This window comes from Pelodiscus sinensis, chromosome 8 (assembly GCF_049634645.1).
Source record: "Pelodiscus sinensis isolate JC-2024 chromosome 8, ASM4963464v1, whole genome shotgun sequence".
Classification (NCBI taxonomy): domain Eukaryota; kingdom Metazoa; phylum Chordata; order Testudines; family Trionychidae; genus Pelodiscus; species Pelodiscus sinensis.
In genome coordinates, this window is record NC_134718.1 from 38,187,590 (window position 1) to 38,209,493 (window position 21,904).

At 42.7% G+C, this 21,904-nt stretch overlaps 1 protein-coding gene across 6 annotated transcripts in view; it reads right to left on the reverse strand.

Annotated features, from left to right (window-relative positions):
* LOC102460189 (putative neutral ceramidase C) overlaps positions 1 to 21,904 on the reverse strand; it is a 67,295-nt gene that overhangs the window by 33,006 nt on the left and 12,385 nt on the right. For 2 of the 6 annotated variants that reach the window (XM_075935057.1, XM_075935058.1), the window contains 3 exons: positions 4,882 to 4,992; positions 1,722 to 1,757; positions 466 to 633 (listed from right to left, as the gene is read on the reverse strand). In XM_075935057.1, the coding sequence (XP_075791172.1) occupies positions 466 to 619 (154 nt within the window). In that variant the 5' untranslated portion in view covers positions 620 to 633; positions 1,722 to 1,757; positions 4,882 to 4,992. Of the gene's footprint in view, positions 1 to 465; positions 651 to 1,721; positions 1,758 to 4,881; positions 4,993 to 10,340; positions 10,476 to 21,904 lie in introns of those variants that run through there. The other 4 variants (XM_075935059.1, XM_075935060.1, XM_006121468.3 and 1 more) reach the window with 4 other exon arrangements.

The window sequence follows — 21,904 nt, forward strand, 5'->3', positions numbered from 1 at the left end:
CAGGTAGTAGAAGAGGTAGGTCGGTCCCAAAAGCCCAGCCAGACATGGAGGGTGAAGAGCACAGGGTACAGAGGGTTAGGTCAAGTCTGTCAGTCACTCCCGTTCCTGTCTGAGAGAGGTGTACAGGAGTGTGTGTGTGTCAGTCACTCCTGTTGCTGTCTGAGAGAGGTGTACAGGAGTGTGTGTGTGTCAGTCACTCCTGTTCCTGTCTGAGAGAGGTGTACAGGAGTGTGTGTGTGTGAGTGAGAGAGAGAGAGAGAGACCTCTCCCCATTCTAAACTTCAATATACGGAGGTAAATAAAAAGACTCCTGCTCTTCAGTGTTTCTTTTTAACAGGGGCTCAGTCAACTTGATGTTAATTTGAACTTTTGTATAGTTCTGATTGATTGCCATTGAATTCACTTGAATACAAGTAATTTTACCAGGTGCCCCATATTCAACCGAGGAAAATATGATCACCCTACCATTAAGTAATGTGCTTTTCTTGCCTGTAGTCTTGCTTTTCTGCGGGATAAAGAGAAGAACTAGAAGAATCAAAGTAATTATTGTCATCAGCACCAGGAGGACAATGAGTACCACTTCCAGGCATGAGAAATGGGTTTTGCACTTGTTACCCATTGCAGGAACAAAAACTGCAAAGAAGAAAATAAGCTGTTAGAAATTCAGATAGAAGTTAGCCCATTGATAGTGTGTCCAAAGCAATTTAGGCCATACCCTCAGAGACCACAGCTAACTTCAGATCATACCAAACTTCTGCCATTTAAGGACCTCCATACTTCCTAGCTAGGACATGTTTGGATCAAAAGAACAGGGGCTACATCCCAGGTTTCCAACAATATGTGCTTGATTTTTAAGCCAGCCATCACTGGTTCGAAGCCTGTGAGGGAATGAAACATCCTTCTTTGACAGAGCATGTGAGGTTTATATAGCAGCTTGAACCCTGACAGGATTTCCTGCAGTGCATACATCAGAGCACATCTGAGGCCATAGGGAAGTCATTCTACAAATGACCTTTTTAAAAACTTAGCAAGCACAAACTACTCAGCAGGAACTTGACACAGGGCAAAATTCAAGTGTCATGGTTCAGCAACATTTTTTTCCAGATGGAAAAAATGTAAGTGATTATGATTAAAAGTTTCACCCTCCCTTTGTTACACAGCTCTCCAAAACAGTCTGAGGAGGTCAACTGTGCAAAATGTTTCAAAAAGTTATGGGCATATGCAAATATGTTGCTATTTTTGCTAGTACAACATCACGTATATAATGTTTAAAAAACTTGATCCACGAAATATTAAAGATAAAATTTCCAAAGGATGAAATTACTTGGTATTACATCAATACTACCAAGTTTTGTCACCAAAAAGTACCTGTTGGCGACAAAACAGGGAGAGTGTACTCATAGCCAAACAACTTTTGTAATTAAAAACACATGGTTTTGGGAAGAAAGAACTTCCACCAATACAAGAGACTATTTTCTTTTCCCGTTTATTGTCAATTAACAGCCAGTATACACACCGCATCTGCTTTTATCGCTTTTAATAGCCTCCAGAAGGTACCCCACAATGCCCATGCAGTTTGAATACTGCTGCCCTACAACCAGACATGCTGTTTTTATAAGGAGCTGGATGCTATCCTTGGTGGTGACCCCAACTCCACTGCCAAGAGCCCCAGGTGAGAATCAGAAGCATGCAGCAGATGTACCCCTGATTTTCCTGCTTACCGTCAGGAGTAAGGTATCTGCTAGAGTGAACCCCACCTGTGGGAAAGAGTGGGATAATTTTAGAACCGGGGTCTGAAATCCAATTTATCTTAGGATCAGTGCCAGTCCTCAAATCCTCCTAGTGGGCCAGCATGCTCCCTGGGTGGGGAGGGCTCCACATATTTCCCCTCTTCTCCCAGCCCCACCTGCCCTTTCATGCATCCCCCAGCCCCAGCTGCTACCCCCAGGTGATTTAATTCTCCCTTGGGGGACCCTCAGCACCACCATAGGTAGCACAGCACGGCTAGAGTGGCTTCTGGTAGTTAACTGTGTGTCACGGCCAACACATCTCTGTGGCCCAGGGGAGGTGTGTGCAGAGCTGTTTCATCCATAGGACAGGTCAGCATGGCCACTTTGGGGGCCACCGTGGTGGCTGCCACAACCATCCTATGGATATGATGGTCCCCCATACTCAGGTTAGTCTGTGGGGCCCTAAGCAGGCTGGGGCTGGCATCAGGGGGTCTCTCCCTAGGGCCGGCATCAGGTCAGGGGGTCCTCCTTCCCTCCCCCCACACTCAGTAATTGCCCTCTTCTGTCCAATTTCCTCTGAAACATCTGGCACTGGTCACAGTTGGAAGATGGGACACTGAGCTATAGCTGTATGATTGATATGACTTAGGGTGGTTCTTACATTGTTTTATCAATGCTAAACATTTCTGGTGATCTTTTCTTTAAACACCCAGAGCATGGTCTTGAAATTCACCAAGGGTGCTCTTTGTGTCAGGGACAGCAAAAAGACACATCCCTTTAAAAATCCTGCCCAGATTTATCAAAGTTATCAGCCTTTGGAAAATCTCAGATCAGACATGCTCAGAAGAAACTTCTAAGATTTTAGGAGGAAAAGTTGCCAAAGATTCCATCCCCACTGGGCATGCTTCCAGTCTCTCACAGCTCTTAGTTCTGACAGACTGAATCTATACCAACCCTCCAGAGTAATAGAGAGGTAGGCATGTTAGTCTGATCTTGCAAAAACAAAAGGAAAAACTATGTGGCACTTTAAAGACTAATAAGATGGTTTAATAGGTGATGAGCTTTCGTGGGCCAGACCCAGAATATGATCTGAGGAAGTGGATCTGGCCCACGAAAGCTCATCGCCTATTAAACCATCTTGTTAGTCTTTAAAGTGCTACATAGTTTTTCCTTTTATCCCTCGAGTGACTGAGTGTTCCCCATGCTCCTCACTGCTCCTATCTGTGACCAGACTGCACATACATTCTCCCCACAGAGCAACCACAAGTTTTCTTTCCAGCCCAGAGTTAAAGCCATGAAGCTAGTAATGTCTCCTGCTGACTGCTGTGGATTCAGAAGGTTCAGGCATGGGAGCACAACAGGGAACCTGCCTTTCCTGCACTTCCTGTGATTCCCTCTGCTATTATTCAAGGGGTGCGTCTAGACTGGCAAGATTTTGCACAAAAGCAGACGCTTTTGCGCAAAAACTTGCCAGCTGTCTAAACTGGCTGCTTGAATTTGCGCAAGAGCACTGACGTTCTAATGTAAGAATTCAGTGCTTCTTGCGCAAATACTTTGATGCTCCTGCTCAGGGATAAGCCCTCTTGTGCAAGAATGCTTGCACAAGAGGGCCAGTGTAGACAGGCATCTTAATTTTTTGCGCAAGAAAGCCCGATGGCTAAAATGGCCATCAGAGCTTTCTTGTGCAAAAGTGCGTCAACATCCGTGCCCAGTATATTTTGGCAAAAGCACTTTTTGCGCAAAAGCATCCATGCCAATCTAGATGCTTTTTTGCAGAAATACTTTACATGGAAAACTTTTCCGTTAAAAGTATTTCTGCAAAATCATGCCAGTCTAGATGCAGCTAGGGGGTGTGTCTAGACTGGCAAGATTTTGTGCAAAAGCACTTGCTTTTGCGCAAAAACTTGCCTGCTATCTACACTGGCCGCTTGAGTTTGTGCAAGAACACTGACTTTGTAATGTACAAAATCAATGCTTCTTGCACAAATACTTTCCCGCTCCCACTTGGGAAAAAGCCCTCTTGTGCAAGAATACTTGCTCAAGAGGGCCAGTGTAGATAGGGAAGAATTGTTTGGCGCAAAAAAGCCCCAATGGCTAAAATGGCGATCGGGGCTTTCTTGCACAAAATCGCGTCTAGACTGGCTACAGATGCTTTTGCGCAAAAGCAAATCTTTTGCACAAAGGCACTTGCCAATCTAGACATGCTTTTGCGGAAAAACTTTTAACAGAAAAACTTTTCTGTTAAAAGTATTTCTGGAAAATCATGCCAATCTAGACGCAGCCAGGCAGTGTGGAGGAGGAAGCTGTATGATTCAAATAGAGGAGAAAAAAGGCTGACTAGGCAGAAGGAAAAGAGTATGTGGGGTGGGGAGCCCAATGAGAGAAATTGTACCTGGGACTGACTGGGCAAAGAGACTTGGAGTGGGGAAGCGGAGGCTGGCACTGGGACCTATGTGCAAAGAAGGGAGCTGGAGACTGATTAGACAAGTAGAGATCATTTTTCCAATTTGCCCAGATGATATTGAATTTGTCCCTGTCCTATTATTGTATAGATTTCATGATTACCAATGTTATTACATTCTACTCTAATTACAGAGGTTGTTCTCTACCAATGAAGTCTATAGCCTTAGCTTATGCCACTTTTCAAATCTGCAGAGATGATACACATAAACCAGAAAACAAATGACTGCAAGGAGCTAAACGCTTCAGAAAAGGTGCCATGTACTTCTAAAAGATGCTGATTATAAATAACATCAAAAAAGTCTGGGTGTCAAACCAACTTGCTACATAGAATATTTTTGTTTGTTACAGCCTCCATTTGTAAAACAAAGCAGTCATGTTTCATCCCTATGATTCACTAACAGAAAGGGTTCTAATTTTAAAGGCAGGTTTTGTTTGTTTGTTTGTTTGTTGCATTTACAACATGATTTACAAACTCAGCCTTAAACTTGGCATCCAATCCCATGGTAGTACAGACCCAGCAAGGTATACTGAATCAGTGCTTAACAGCCCAACTGTATGAAATTGGGGAAGTGGCTGTTAATGACACATTTTTCAAGGTGGTTAGAAGCAAAGTGCTGACACAAAAACAACAATAAAAAATGTACTGGCTAAACAGTAACTACTAAACCTGATAAACAGAGATTCTTACCTTATAATTTAGTTTATTAAAGATTTCTGAATTCTGTAAACTCAAATAATCCCTTGGTACAATTTGCAGCTTGTGTATCCCACTTCCTTTTGTTCGTGAACTTCAACAGGTCTGAAGGAAAGGCAGGTTATTCTTACAATAACATGAAAACTTTGTAGATGCAATTATTATACACCTTTGAGTCAGAGACAAGATAAGACACTATTAAATCAATAATTTTAGGAGCTGTAAAATATATTTTAATTGTGGTGAATTTTAAGAAAGCCTATCAAAAATATCAGCTTATGAAAGCTCAGTTTATAAATTATTCTATATTGACCATCACATTATGGCCAAGCACAATTTCAGGACCTCATGGTTTGTCAAAACATTGGTCTTTTAATCTTTGCTATTATTGGGCCAAGGCTGCAAAGTTCATGAGTTCAGTTCTAAGAGTAACTATCTCTGTACAATATAAACAGCAATATCAACAGCTCATTGTTCCATGGAACAGCAAAAAGCTTATTTTAAAACATCACGTATCTTATCATACAGTGAATTAATAGATTATAAATGGACTATAAACCTTACCCAGAAATCCAACCCCTTAATACTTTATTAAATGGCGAGAAATATCATTGCCACAAAGTTAAGTGTGATGGTTAATAACTTGTGCCCTTCCAGAACATCAAATTCAGCAAAACCGAGGCACTAGAAAATTTGGTCTGTTTAACTCCTTCAATCAAAGATGTGAAATATCCCCACCCCTGAGCTGTATCGTTAAGATTACTTAAATTCCCACGTAGACAGTAATGTTGATGGAAGAATTCTTTTTGTCAGTTTAGCTACTGCCTTTTGGGTAGGGAGAGCACCTACACCAACAGAATACCTCCCATCGGCATAGGTGGTGTCTACACTGAAGCAATATAGTAGCACAGCTGTGTCCTTGTGGGGTTTTAAACATAGATGAGTACAGGTTAGTGCAGAATTGGTGCTCCATTGTAGTTTATAAAATTAAAGGGATAATGGAAGGAGGGGGCTCTCCACATCCATCATCAGCACAGCTGGCTCAGGGAGAGGTGACATAGCCTACTTGTCTCAATGAATTTTTCTCAGCTGAAATAGAATACCTGCGGATGATGAATACAGCCCGGAACAATAGCTAAGAGATGATTGAACTGCTTTGTTCATGTTAGTGGGCGTTCTTCTCCCCCATATTCATACACACACTGTAGGGGAGAATTTCTGATAGACTTCAAACATGCCCATTCACAGCTCTTTACACACACACACACACACACACACACACACACACACACACACACAGTCAGCATTAGCATGCCAATGTTACACTCCATCCCCACCCAAAGGTACAGTGGTCCCCAGATTCTCTCACATGATGGGAGGGAGTCAGGCTCAGACTGCTCCCCCTAAAAAAGCAAGCCCCTGAGAATCTGGCTTATGTGAAGGGGGAAGGGAGGGGTTCAGACCCCTGTAGATGCCCTGGGGACCGTCAGGCACACACACCAGAAGAAAATGTGGGCTCATTGGTGCTGTCTAGACCCTATTCTCCACAGTCCTTATCTCTCAGCCCCATGTTTCCTTTCCCAGTGTCCCACCTGATCAACTTCCTCCCTTCCCACTCCCCAAATCCTCATCCTCTCCCCATCATCTGATCCTCCAACTCCCACCCACATTCCCATTCCCCTAATTAGCCTGAGCTGTGAGTAAGCGTTTGTTTGTGTAGTGTATTGTCTGTTCAATACCTCCTGAACACTCCAGAATACATTTCCTCAAAAAAGAAGCAACTGCCTCTTTCACTTGAGATTTTTGCCCTGAGTTGGATTAGAACCAGTAGGGTGTGTCTAGACTGGCAGTCGCTTTTGCACAAAAATTTGCCAGCTGTCTACACTGGCTGCTTGAATTTGCGCAAGAGCACTGATTTTGTAATGTACAAAATCAGTGCTTCTTGTGCAAATACTTTCACACTCCCGCTTGGGAAAATGCCCTCTTGCGCAAGAATACTTGCGCAAGAGGGCCAGTGTAGACAGGGAAGAACTGTTTTGCGCAAAAAAGCCCAATGGCTAAAATGGCGATCGGGGCTTTCTTGTGCAAAATCGCGTCTAGACTGGCCACGGATGCTTGCACAGAAGCATCCGTGGCAATCTAGACACGCTTTTGCGGAAATACTTTTAACGGAAATACTTTTCCAGTAAAAGTATTTCCGCAAAATCATGCCAGTCTAGATGCAGCCGCAGTGTCTAGGTTTGCCTCAGATCTGATAGCCATAACATACCCAGCTGCTGCAATACTAAGGTAACTTTCCAGAAAATTGGCTTATGTGCATAGTGTAATCCATTAGGCAGCCAACTAGACCGATGAGACCGCGTGCACCTAGCTGGACCAGCAAAATCTCTCTCAAATACTATTTTAATTTGATTATCCCCAAGGAGCAGGTAGGGGCTATGCACTCTGTTGGGATACTTCCTATGACTGATGTAGAGCAGCAACTACAATTTTACATGCAGATGGGTAACCACATGATTGGGATAACCACTGAGCAGTAGAGCCCCTGGTACAATGATCAGAGCCCTGGTCAGATCAATATCTGTGAGCAAAATATGCTGTCAGAATGTGTCAACTTTAAGAAGTGATCTTCTCTCCCTCCCACTCCGCCCAGAGGATTGTAAATTGGGAACTGTTTTGTCAAATGGATCAAAATTTGGATACTGACAGCACCCCACACCTGACGAAACACACCTAATTTCTGATTAGCTAAAAAAATTTTAGATCACTTAGAGTAGGTGAGCTTTAAATAGAAAGCTCGTCTTAAAATATATCAGGGTTGTGTCTCTGACATTGACCCAACAGACTTGTCCAGGCAACTGCTATAGTTGATGCATTAACCAATGCTGAGCATTAATGTTATATGTCCCAAACAGAGTAACTGTAGAGAGCTGCACCCATTACCTTCCCAAATATGCACTCACTTAATCTCTATAAAGAAATGCAAACATGAAAAAGACAGCTGCAGATATTTTATGGAAACAATTTAAAAAACAGTTTAAGATTTCTAATCATTAACAGAACATGGACTTAAAACTTGCAAATAGATTTATATTTTTAAAGCAAAATCTTTGAAAATCACTTTTTACTCTATTTACTAAATCTAGACTTCAATTTTTCTTAATGCATGAATTCGCCAACTCCTAAAAACAGACTTCTCTGTTGCTCTAGCCAAACACTTTTCCAGTTTTCATTTACATACTGGAGTTTGCTTTGAGCAATTCCATTATACGAAACTTTTCTATATGTGCAGGCTGCAAACTGTTCCTGGAACCAGTTTGTTGCCTTGCCCAAGCTTGTACCAAAGAGGGGAGGGAAAAAGAAAGAGATGCACCAATAGGAATCTTGCCCTACACTTCTTGAAACACCCAAATCTCCAATTGAATACCCTGAATTCACACTGTGAACTAAGAATGCAGGTATCAATCCCAAGTTTTCTTTATTTGCTCAATTTGCACGCTGTTTGAAAATCAGGAGATTTTGACATCTGTCTCTTGAAATTGTTACATACTTTTGTCTAATAGGATTCAACAGCTAACATCCCAGATACCCATGGGAATGCTGAATCAAATTTGAACATGTCAGATCAGATAAATAACTGTCTGACACTGCAATTTTCACAATAATCTTTTCAAGATTTAGCATTTTCTGATATAGTATCATTTTGCAATTATACAGATAAAGAATTTATTGCATCTGCCATCAGCAAAACTGGCCTGTTTTGCCATACAAGGTTACTAACATACAAAACAAATACATTTATAGATATCACTGTATCAGTGACTCTATATAAAGTTAATGTGGGTGAATAGCAACTTATAAAGTATACTTCTCCCTTCTTTCGCTAAACATCAGTAAGTGCAACTTTTTGATAGCTACTGAATGCTTTATGTATTTAAAATAACCAACTCTTAGGAAAGCTCATATTTTTTACCCATATTATAAAACCTACATTTAGTGCAAAACTATTCATCTGAACCTTATGCTTCCCATATGATGCAGCCAGACAGATGCAAGAGAAACGTAGAGAGCAACATCAGCACCTCTATGAGATTTTCATTGACTTGACCAAGGCATTTGACATGGTCAACAGAAATCGGCTCTGGAAAATACTTGGACGATTTGGCTGTCCTGCTCAGAGTCATGGACAATATATCATCACCATGTTTTGAAGCTCGATCAGTTCCATATGCATTGTCTGAGAAAGATTGCCATGTGAACTGGTGTGACAAAATTCCTAATCCAGAGATTCTTAAGTGTGTGGTGTCATGGGCATGGAAGCAATGCTTATGAATAAACAGTTTTGCTGGATTTGTCATGTTATGAAGATGGATGATACACAGACACCAAAGATGGTTTTCTATGGCAGCTTGCTCATGGAAAGTGCTTTATTGGTGTTCAGTATAAATGCTATAAAGACATTTTAAAGGCCAACGTGAAGTCATGCAGCATATCTCCCAATGATCTGGAAACTCTAGTTCAGGACAGATTGTCCTGGTGGCAAACCACTGTACAGGCTCTTAATTGCTTTGAGAGTTAGTGTATCCAGGCATTACAGGAAAAGAGTAGGATCCGAAAAGAATGTATAACGCCTGCAGTTGGCAGGGTTTTATGTCACATCTGTAATCGGCTCTGCCGATCAAGGATTGGGTTAGTCATTCATCAACGGCATCATAGAAGATGAGATCCGTAGATTGACGGCTCAGTTCAAGAAGAAGAAGATTCATCTGAAAATTTATTCTTACATAAGCAAATTACAGTAGAATTCCAATTATCTGAAATTTCTTTATTCCCAAAACCCACCTATCTGAATCCATAGTATGTTTCACACATATACATACCCATATCCTTACATTAATTACCCACTAATAATGTATCAAATAACAGTAGATCTAATCAGCGGCTGTGGGAGCCATGTACTTCTCTGAGCACTGCAAGCCCCTGGGTGGAGAGAGCAGGGGCAGGGACTTCGCTTGTGTGACAGATCGAGCCGGGTTTGGGCACCGCTAACAGCATCAGCTCAGGGTGAATTGCTCAAAACAGAGCTACTTACAACCCTCGACCGGAGACCTTTCCCAAATAGGCCACAAAACAGTCGCACAGAGCACTTCAGCTGCCAATCTTGCCAACAGGAAGCCTCACGAGCAAAATCCCTCAGACACACAGCTTTCCCTGTGCCACAAGTAGTCCCAGACCTTACACACAGGTGAGAGGTTATAAAACCCAATCTCACCAAATCTGAGCAGATCCTCCCAGGCCCAATGAACCAGCCACAGTCCCAGGCCAATTTACACTTTAGATTGTACCCACGAGAGCACCCGGGGCCAATCCTTTAGAATCTAAAATCTAAAGGTTTATTAATGAAAGAAAGAAAAGGTTGAGAGTAAGATTGTTAAGGCGAATACATTACATACATCAGTCACCAAGTTCTTGATGCAGGCTCTTAGCAGAGTTGTTACAAACTGCTAGCTTAGAAGTCTCTGGTGAACATCCGGTATCAGGATGGGTCAGTAATCCTTCCCGGTTCTCTGTCCCTAGCAAGGCTGCATCTGGAATCAGGAGCAAGATTGAATACAGGCAGTCCCCGGGTTACGTACAAGATAGGGACTGTAGGTTTGTTCTTAAGTTGAATTTGTATGTAAGTCGGAACTGGTACATATTGTACCCCAGGTGTCCCCGATTCATCTGCTGCTGAAACTGACCAGCGCTGACTACAGGAAGCCCGAGGCAGAGTTGCTCTGCCCCAGGCTTCCTGGAATCAGCCGCCGATCAGTTTCAGCAGCAGCTGACTTGGGGACACCAGGGGTACAGCAGCTGGGGTGCTGCCAGGTTGGTCCCCGCAGCGCCGAGGTGCGGCACTGCGGGGACCAACCCGGCAGCACCCCAGCTGCTCTGTCCTAGGCGCCCAGATTCAGCCACTGTTGAAACTGACCAGCAGCGGCTGAATTGGACATGCCTGGGGCAGAGCAGCTGGAGTGCTGCTGGGTTGGTCTGGTAGCGCCACACTAGCTGCGGCCCCCCCCCCCCAGCAGACCAGGCTTTTCTCGCCGCGGAGGACGGGGGCGGCGGGACCGCGGCGCGTCTCAGCGGTCCCGCCGCCCCCGTCCTCCGTGGCAAGAAAAGCCTGGTCTGCTGGGGGGGGCGCACTAGCTGCACCCCCCCCCCCAGCAGACCAGAGAGACACGGGTGGTGGGACCACCGAGACGCACCGCGGTACCGCCGCCCGCGTCCTCCGTGGCTTTGCTCTGCATCTCCCTGGTCTGCTGGGGGGGGGGGGGCAGCAGCCCAGGGAGACGCGGAGCAGCTTTTCTCGCCGCGGAGGACACAGGCGGCGGGACCGCGGCGCGTCTCGGTGGTCCCGCCACCTGCGTCCTCCGGGGTGAGAAAAGCCCCGTTCGTAAGTAGGGATCCGACATAAGTCGGATCCACGTAACCCGGGGACTGCCTGTACAAGATGGAAATGTCCTCATGGGATTTTTATATTCCTGGTGTCTTCCAAACTGGAGCTGGTCACAGGATCAAGTGACCTCGCTGTTTGTTTCACATGCAAGTAGCCATGACGCACTGGCTAGTCTGCAGGCTTCCAGACACATTCCTCAGGTGTGTATTGGCCACTCCTAAAGCCATTGTCCATTGAGCAGTGCTAATTAGCACAGCTATTCACTGAACAGTCCTTCCTCGCAATAGGCAGTCCAGGCCCATTGCTCCCTCCCAGACAGAGAATGTTTAAAATACAAGAACAGAGCCCATATTCATAACTTCATATACAAAAACCATACAAGTACATGACTATCCTACACAGAATCAGTACAGCATAAGCTCCCATTTGACACCTCACATGGCCCAGTTGGTACACAATTTGGGGCAAACACCACCTATGAGTGCAACAGTGATCTGTCTGCTCACTTTAAAATCCAATAACATGACAGTGCGCTGCCCCACACATGGCCCAGGCAACTCCTATTAGCTACTTTCTGGTCAGTGGGAGCTATGAGATTGTGCTGGGGGTGGGAGCAGTGCATGAAGCCTCTCCTTCCTCTTCCCCCCCACCTGCCCTCGCAGCTCATGGCACTCAGAAAAGCACATCCCCCACAGCAGCCTGTGGACCACAAACAGCCTGTGGACTGTGGGCTGAGAATCACTGGTCTACACAGAAGTGCTACAGTTGAGGAGTTGTACTGGTGCAGCTATACGGCTGTAGCATTTTAAATGGATACAAACCCTGAAAGCTAGTACTGTGGCAGCCACAAGACCAGCTGTGTTGAATCTAAAACAGAAACTAAAGATTGTCAGTTTAGAGGAGGAAAAGTTTTTGTGGTGGCACGGCCATATAATGCTGGTAACTTTACCATCTGCAATATCTGGGAAGTGAGAGATAAGCTGCAGGTCTTTGCTGCAGCATTGGACAGGATTGTTTTGGTAGAAGAAAGATTACCCCATGTACATATGGCATGGTGAGGTGCTGGATAAGGCAGCATACAACTGGTTCCTAAACCTGATGAAAGGTACACCAATATCTTGGCTCAAATGGTGGAGAAAGTGATAATCTGGCTAAGAAACCAGATGAATGAAGAAGTTTACAGATTCTACTGTTGCAGCAGCTATGTCAGAATGCTGTACAAAAAAGAAGCCCTCACAAATGGCAATCAGATTTTTTAAATAAGATTAATTTGTAATGAAATTATGCTCACTGTGATTTTAATACAATGTCAATGGAGCAATGTATTCAACGATTTGTATTTTTTAATGAGGTATAAAGCATTAATCATTACTCCTTTCGTTCCCCACATTTCTATTTCAGTGAAAGTGCAGCTCAAAATAGCACTTCCATTTATCTAAATGTACAGTTATCTAAAATTTTCAGATAGTTCCCCAGGACATTGGGATGAATGTGAGCATATTGCACATACACAAATACACAAGTTTTTGAAAATTAAAATATCAATTTTTATGCAGATAATTCTGTAAGGATAGGTGCTTTCCTACACTATATTTATACACATCAGGTAGAGTTAAGTAAAATTAGATCTTGCTGAATAAGTGAATAAATAGTGGTCAGTAATTTCCCTCTTTTTTCAATTGATTAATTATCCATAAAATAGGCAAAATTATTAATTCTAATTTTTAATTCTTTGATTAATTCTCAGACTAAAATACTTATACACCAGTATCAGTGGGTATGTCTGCACTTGCAGCATAATTCGAAATATGGCTGCAAATGCAGGCATTCAAAATTGCAAATCAAGCCCGGGATTTAAATATCCTGCGCTTGATTTGCATTTTCCCGGCCGGGCAGCATTTTTTTTTTTTTAAATTGACAAGCCCAGAATAACTGTCTGCGTCTACACGTGGCAGTGAAACGGGCGTTTGAAATAAAGCCCTAGTACGAAATACCTGTTATTCCTCTTGCAATGAGGCTTAACAGGTATTTTGAAATAGGGCTTTATTTTGAATGCCCGTTTCACCGCTTTGTGTAGATGCAAACAGTTATTCCGGGCTTGTCAATTTTAAAAAATGGTGCCCGGTCAGGAAGATGCAAATCAAGCGTGGGATATTTAAATCCCAGGCTTGATTTGCAATTTTGAATGCCTGCATTTGCAGCCCTATTTTGAATTAGGCTGCAAATGTAGACATACCCAACGTTGTTACTCTAAATAGTGCATTAATAAGCCATAAAAAGATAAAAATATCTTCCTGATTATATTTACTCAAGATCCAAAGCAGATTTCCCCAATCTGCTATTTCAAAAAATATAAAGAAGTAAATAATTCAATCTATACTTTTTATTCAACTAAACTGGGCACTGTATCCTTCATACAGTATTAACAGCCAAGATTCTATTAAATTATAACTATAAAAAAATAGAGCAGCTTTGTGCAGGGAAGATTAATAATATTCCACGACTGAAAGCTGTAGAAAAAAAATGGAATTCTAGTGCTGCAAGAAACCATATTGTATTATTATGCGTCACCAGATGGCATAGGTTACAGTCTTACAAATTCTGCTTAATTGTCTGTATAAGCATTTAGATCTTGGAGAAATGTGTGCCACTAGTTGTGAAAATAGTTGTTTTATAGAAACTAAACATATCATCGTATCATCTCATTTTCCTGGGTTTCTCTTTGGGAAATCTTTATTAGGTGCCTACATGATATAAAACATTCCTGAAAAAGTTTTGAAAAGTGATATGCTTCTTCATGCTTCAGAGTAAATGGTTTCAAATGTTGTGTTGTATTTATGCTGCAACTATATTATGTCTCTTACTAGGACTTCCTTCCTCCAAACGGTGCCATCATTAGTAAGCCACATTAACACAATTCATAACACAAAATTAGTGTTTTATTGGGATCTATATCACCAGGCTAGGTCATGAAGGGTTACTCAGTTTGTATACACAGTGGCTACATCTACACCACAAGATTTTTGCACAAAACCAGCTGTTTTTGCACAAAAACCTGGGGAGCGTCCACACCTCAAATGAACTCATGCACAATTAAATGGACAGTTAAACAGCAAAACAGAGGGCTTTTTCCGCTGTAGGTAAACCTCCTTTTCTGAGGGATAACTGCTTTTAGCGCTACAACTGTTGCACAAGAAGGCAAGTGTGGATGCTCCAGAGGGGTTTCTTGTGCAAGAAACCCCTATGGGAAAAAGCACAGGTGCACTGATGGCCATTCTGTGAATGGCCATCAGAGCTTTTTTGCACAAGAGCGTCCAGCAGTGTGGACACTCTCTTGTGCAAAAGCTCATCGCTTTGTGATGTGCTTCGAGGTGTGGATGTGCTCTTGCACAAGAAGTTTTTGCTCAAAAACTCTAGTGCAAAAGGCTTCTTGCACAAGAAGTCTGTAGTGTAGACGTAGCCAGTAAGTAGCAGCATAAAATGAGCTATTCTTAAGAGAAGTTTAAAAACAATGAATAATCTGGTAACACTTTATAGACTAACAAAACACATAGATGGGATCATGAGCTTTCATAGGCACAGCCCACTTCTTCAGATGATCACAGATTATTTGTTGTTTTTTGTTTATCCTGTACAGACTAACTCGGCTACCCCCTGAAGCTCCTTCAGAGAAGAGCTTGATTTTTCCACAGTGGAAGGATGGCATTCTGGTGGCATTAGGACAGCACATTTAGCAAACTTTACCACAGAGTTTATAGAGTGGAATTGAAATCTTAGTAAAATATCAGCTTAGTTGCATGTCTGCAGGAACAAAGGAATATTTTATTTGTAAAGCAATCAGAGCCTTGGAAGGTTCTTTCAGCTCAATAGATAAGACAGATAGTGAAGCCTTCAGTTATTCAATAAATGGACTATAACCATGACTATTTATCCTACAATAGAAAACAGATAATGCATTTGAAGAGGTACATTCTCTTAGTTCAAAGGATTCAATATATGCCCTCTTGATTATAGATAACAAACTTCTGATGCACTCTGATTGTAGCATTCCACTAAAGAACTCAATAAAGATGAAGATAAAAGTAAAGAAAGTAAATATAAATATACTTTATAAATATATGCTTCCCTGAGAAGACTGTCATTCTAAATCATCAGGAATGTGACAATCACATGACCTACTTATATTAACAGCCTGAAAAATTAAAATTCATGTACCGATGTAAGCAAATTTAAGATGGGTGCAAGGAATTTTTACATCTGTCTCTCTCAACTCTACATCATGGTGGAATCCTGAATATCTGGTCACATTCAGTGTCCTTTAGATCTTGTTTACAAACATGAACAGTCATTGCATTGTTCTCCTGGGAGAAAATCAGATACCATCCCTCTGTTGTTACATACCAGAACCTGCTGCATCTTAACTCTCACTGGAAGAGTCAGAACAATGGAAATCACTTCTGACTTTTGACTTCAAGTAAAACTTTGATCTCAAAGTGTTTCACAAAAATTACTTAACCTTCCTAATGTGAGGTACCCATTGCGTAGATTAAGACAAAAAGGAAAAGTAATTTTCCGTAGGTCACCCAGCATATCAGTGGCAGAGTTGGGTAATGACTCTAGCAGTCCTGATTGCCAGCACTAATCACTAATGGTGTAGCCCTGGAATTTTGTAATTAATAAGTAAGTTATAATGAATGCATGTTATAGCAAAAAGGTTGGATTAAACTTAAATACAAGATGTAGGCCTCAGACAGGCCAGGCAGCTTTGTTAACTTAGCTCCAACTCTGTTTGATGTTAGCATGTTCTGATGTTAAAGTGAAGGGATGGAATATTGTAATGCACAGTGATGTTAATATTAGGTAAGGCCTTGTAATGGATAGAAAGAAGCAGGGGCGGCCCGTGAGCCTAGGCGAGCTAGGCAGCTGCCTAGGGTGCCGCTGGCCCGGGCGTCCAATGATGATGTCACGGCCATTGACGGCTGTGCAGGCAGGGGCGCCAGCTGCTGCAGCCAGCCTCGGGCCACTCCCGGAAAGAAGTTTAATGTTGAAAGACTTTGTAACTTTGTTAAAGTAACTAGACGTACCCCTTTGTTCCATGCTGTAAATGTATTGTTTGTGTGAATGAGAGAGAGAATGTTTTAGGAGAGATTAGTGTGAAGGCCAATGCATGCTCAAATGGTCAGAAGAGGAGCCTGAGACTCAGAAGCACCAAATAATTATCAACTAAGTGAAAGCACACTGAAGACACAGACTACCAGGGCAGACTGATGAACCCTGAAGTTAGTGGCAAGAACCCCTTGATAGGGAACCAACAACAACTTTCGCCAGAAAGGGAACACCTTCGAGGGGTCGTCAGCATATGGCTATCAAATGACTGTGAGAACAACTTCTTCCTGATAAGCATATGTCATAGGAAGATTGATTGTGATTCTGAGTGACTGATGAAGGCCTGACAAGGCAAAAATCCATAGACTTGCATGGAAGGAAAATCCTATAAAGGATGGAGGGTCTTGTATGGTTCTTCAGGTTCTGTCCTGCCAAGTGGCGCATCAGTCCAGACTGACAAGAACCTGGCTCCTTCGTAGCACCCGACTTATCTGGCCAATAGGTTGGGCCTCAACTGGTAACTATTCCATCAGCAGAGCATACATATATGTGTGTAAATGCATATGCTACTTTGTTATATTATCAGTAAATGCAGCGTGCTGCCTTATCCCACTGAAAAAGATCTCGCGTGCTTCTTTTAAGCATAACAATGGCTAGAAAAAACCACTTACTATGCTTCTGCTCTTCAAAGAAACCAGGTTATTTCATAGTCTATGTAACCAATAATGTAACTGGTAACTAAGGAAAAAAACACCAACAACACTGTAGACAAACTATCTTCTCAGGAAAAACTAGTAAAGGCGGAGTATTATATTGCCTTTCCCTCACCGCATATTTCAGAATAAACCTAATTAAATACAATGACTGTCTCTATGTTTTAAAAAAATTCACAAAGGCAACCAGTTAATCATTAGACTAAATCACACCTTTTCCCAATGTACAAATGTTTGCTTCCAGACTTAAAATGATAAAATGCTGTTTTCCTGAATCTCCATCTCTCTTAACCTAGGTGACTATTTAGCATTACAGTTAATTTAGTCAAGAATTGTCTAGCTGGACAGTTACATTCTGCCCTAACAAATTCATATATCATCTGTATTTTCTCTATACATTTCACAAAGGTGAACCTTTCTGTCTTCATTTTTCTCCTATTTCAGTACGCTAGTGAAAGGAACTGGGGAGTTTTGGAGGTTCAAAGGGGGGAGGGGCTGTATGCAGAGGGAGAGCTCAGTGCCTGGATGTTACTGGTTTAATGTGACAAGGGGTGAGGGAGTTTGCTGTTGCAGAGAACAGCACAGAACTGGAGCCCCAGCATCTGGTGCCCTGGTGACCAGCAGACCCTACTCAGAAGGCAAAACCAGTTCCGTCCAGATGAAAGACAATGGGCTGCAGAGGAGAGGCCCAGGCAACCAACCCAGCTGGTTCCAGTGAAGGGAAAACATTGGACAGAGGAGAGGAGAGGAGAGATGGAGAAAAGAGGGGCCCAGGCAACCCTGTTACCTGGAGAGAAAACAATGGACAGGGGAGGGGCAGTTGCTGGGGATATTGGAGGCTCTGCTGGAAGACTGTTGGGCTGTTTGGGACAGAGAGCAGAGCAGGCAGGACCCAGCTAGCTGCAGGAGGAAACTGACGTTCGGGGCTGAGGGCCCAAGCCTACAGGCCTAAGAGATCCTTTGCTGCGTTCAAAGCTCAATAAACCCTCCTGTTTTGTGCTACCTGAGAGTTGCTCTGATCTAGAGAACTGGGCTGCACTATTCCTTCTGGGAGTGGAGACCTTCAGGGTCCAGAGGGAGTGGACCCCCAAAGGGGCTCACAGCAGAGGCAGGCATGCTGAAGGCCCTGAGAGGCACCATCCTGAAGACAGAGGGGCAGATCCCCCAAGTGAGAGTGGGCACCCTAAGAGAGGCTTGCTGCACTGGAGTGGACTCCCTGAGAAAGGACTGTCTTAATGCCGCTGAACTAGAGTGGGCTCCCCGAGAAGGGCCGCTTCACTGGAGAGGGGGCTCTTGCCTGCGGACGGACGGGCCAAGTGTGGGCACAGCCTGTAAGCCATGACAGCTAGTTTGGTTGCAAGGGGGAAAGTGTATACAGCACAGTTCGGGTTTTTTTTAAAGAAATAAAGATGCGTAGTAACAAAACCTTCTCTCATATTTATTGTACCTTTCAATCATACCCCCACCTTGCCCATCCCTTGCCATCTCTTGCCAAATTGAGATTGTAAATTCCTTGTGATAAATATCTATTTAACAGATCTGTACAACATGATGCACTAGGCTCTATAAAAAACAATACATAAAAAATTCTGATATTCATTGTATTCAAGAAAAGGTCAGTATGGCTATTCCAAATAGATGTGTGTTTCTGCAGTATTGTAGTAAAAGACTTTGCAGTAGGCCAGTTACAGTACAATAACTCACTATTTTCTTGGTCATCGTGTATTACAGATTACTGGCCTAGAAATCCAGCTGAAGTGAAATATGCCAGACAAAAATTTACCTACATTCCAGAGGCAAAAACATATGAAAAAAATAGCCAGACCAAAAAAGGACCAAACATGAAAAATGTGTTTTTCACCTGTTTTGTTCCTTTGCCTGTTTTTCCCACCAGTGTTAGTTATGGGATCAGTTTCTCTTTCCCTCCTTTTTGTAATCTTGCAGTTATTAGTGAAAACATCATTTCACATTGAAATTAAGAGAAATTCATTGAACATTTCATCAATAGCCCTATTGAGTGTGTGGATGGGTGATCTTCCTGGTTTCTGCAGTGCAAAAATTTTAGATGGCACAACAGCAACATATTCAAACTTGGTAATTAAAACAAGCATGTCAACCATTTCTCTCTGATATGTAAAGTGAAGCTTTGCAGCTGATCTCAAATACTAAAGTGAACTCATATTAGTAAAGGTGCACAATTGTGCACATTTTGTTCAGGTTGCATGTTTGCATCCTTATTGGCACAAAGGTCTAAAAGGCACTCTTTTTACTCAATAACAGCTTGGCATCTACAAATCTTTCCCATGATTAATTAAATTGCAGTGAACCAGTGTCAAAGAGTCTGTAAAGCATATGGTGCCAGGTAAATAGCTACTAAATATCTCAACAAAGCAGAAAAAAGATAGCAAGTTATACACTACATCATGTCCCCTAATGATACATTCAGCTTGTAAACAATTGCACAACACTGATTAGATAGCACATTATTGAATTCACCTGCCAAATTGAATGGTGGCTTTACTTTAATGTTTCATTTTCTCTTTGGTACAATGAAACGTAGAAGGAAAATGAAAATGATTCCTAGCTTTAATGGAGGAAAATTCTATGCCACAGACATTCTTGTTTGTCAAAGTTCAAAGATTAACATTGTCCAAAAAAAGTGTAGTGAAGCCAAATTGATAGTGGTTTTGATCTTCATGCTACATCATTTCATTTGCCTTTAGGAACTTGTTTACTGACATATTAACACTTTATTTTATTGTAATGAATGTGGCACTGAGACAAAGTAAATTGGAAGCCCTTACCACTGCATTCCACCATTAATCTATAGCATAGTTAACGAATAGGTAGACTCTCAATTGGTTTACATGTGCAACATTCAATGCATTTCATTTCAAAACCTAAAGACTTCCTAATTAGTGTACTTGTAGATTCATAGGCCTTGATTGATTGTAAGTAAATGAAATATTTATAAAAATAATTAGCCAGTCTGCAGAGTTAGTATCTGCAAGAAATGAAGCTGGGACATTTTTCCATGTACTTGGTGTTCTGATGTGACCTTTCAGCTACCTCAGGTATAATTTGGATGTATTTATTTTTGTTTGCTTCACACTGAATGAGTGTTAATGGTACGTGGGGGCATGTATGATGAATAATACACTGACATTTCTTTTCTTGAAGAAACACTGAATTTTTAAACCATTTTTAAAAGATTAGAACATTTTGTACATTCTGCCATGGAACTAAATTGTCTGGCTGCATTCCCGCAGCTGCTACTATCTGCTTAGAAATGCTCTGTGTGTTACATTCTCATTTTTTTGGGTTAAAGCATCATTGCTGGGAACTAGTGTGATGTTATCTTCAGTGGTGAACCCTCTCCTAAAAAATACCTCTCTGTGCAGACTTTGACATTCCCATGTCGGAAACACTTTCACAAAAATCTTCTTCCATCAATAGTGGCTCCTCAATACTGAGTTTTTGATGACACGAACTGGAAAAAACTTCTGTTTGAACCACTGCCACTGCTTACTCATCAACAGAGCCTTTCCGCAGCAGCCATGTCAAGAAATTGTAGCCTAAATTGCTTACTATTTATATAAACCCCATATTGCATGGGGTAAGGAACCTTTTTGGGTTGGAGGCCACTGACCCACAGAAAAATCAGCCGGGAGCCGCATACAAAAAACCCTCACTGTGGCCTCCAACTAAGGAGAAAAATACTCCCCACATTTCTCTCACACACCAGAGCCTGGGGGGAGGAGGCCAGGCTAGTAGATTTTGTGTGGTCCAGCCCCACAGGGGCAGCAAGGAGGCTGGAATGCCAGTACAAACTCCCCAATGTTGGGAGACCCTAAGCCTCAGGGGCCAGACTAAGGATGTGAACGACTTATCAGATAGTCAGCTAGTAGCTTCCCACCTTTTGGTGCCTCTATCAGAAAGAGGCAGCAAGGGTGGGGGAGTGAAGGGGATACTTCAAAGTGGCAGTGCTGTATGGAGCCTGGAGCCAGACCCTCGGTTCCATGTGGCGCTGCCGCTTTGAAACGCCGTGTGCAGCCTGGGGCCAGCTGGGGAGTCCCCAGGCTGCATGCAGCATTTCAAAACCGCACTGCTGCATGGAGCCCGGGATCAGCTGGGGACTCCTCTATGCAGCACTGTCGCTTTGAAACACCGCATGGAGCCTGACGCTGGGCTCCCTGCAGTGTTTCAAAGCGGCAGTGCCGCATGGAGCCTGGTGTCAGCAAGCAGTCCCCAGCTGATCCCAGGCTCCATGTGGTGCTTTTGCCTTTGAAGTGTAGCAACAGCCTTGGGACTGTTGCTACACTTCAATGGCGGATGTGTCCCATCAACTAATCTAACAATCAATTACTTGATATTTAAGATCCCTAGACTAGATGCAGGCAAGCCAGGGCCACGTCTGGTCCCCTGGCCTGAGGTTCCCCACTCCTGCCATGTTGGTTTTACTTAGGAGCATCATTAAAACAACCTCTACTGTGTGTTATAAAGAAAGTAAAACTCTATCTTGTCTTGTGCAGATGCAGAAGGGTAGGAGCACACTTTTCCTCTCCCCAATTGCACAGAAACCAACAGCTGAACTTGATTCCAAAAGAAGAGACCTAGGTCCAGCTAATGCACTTGCTGTGTTGCATGGCCCAGGATCTCTTCCAGCAAATAGTTACGAGTTTTAGTGCGGTTGTCGTCTTCAACTGTTGCAACATTTTTCATAAAGGGGGAGAAATGACAAATACAGAAAAAAAGAAGA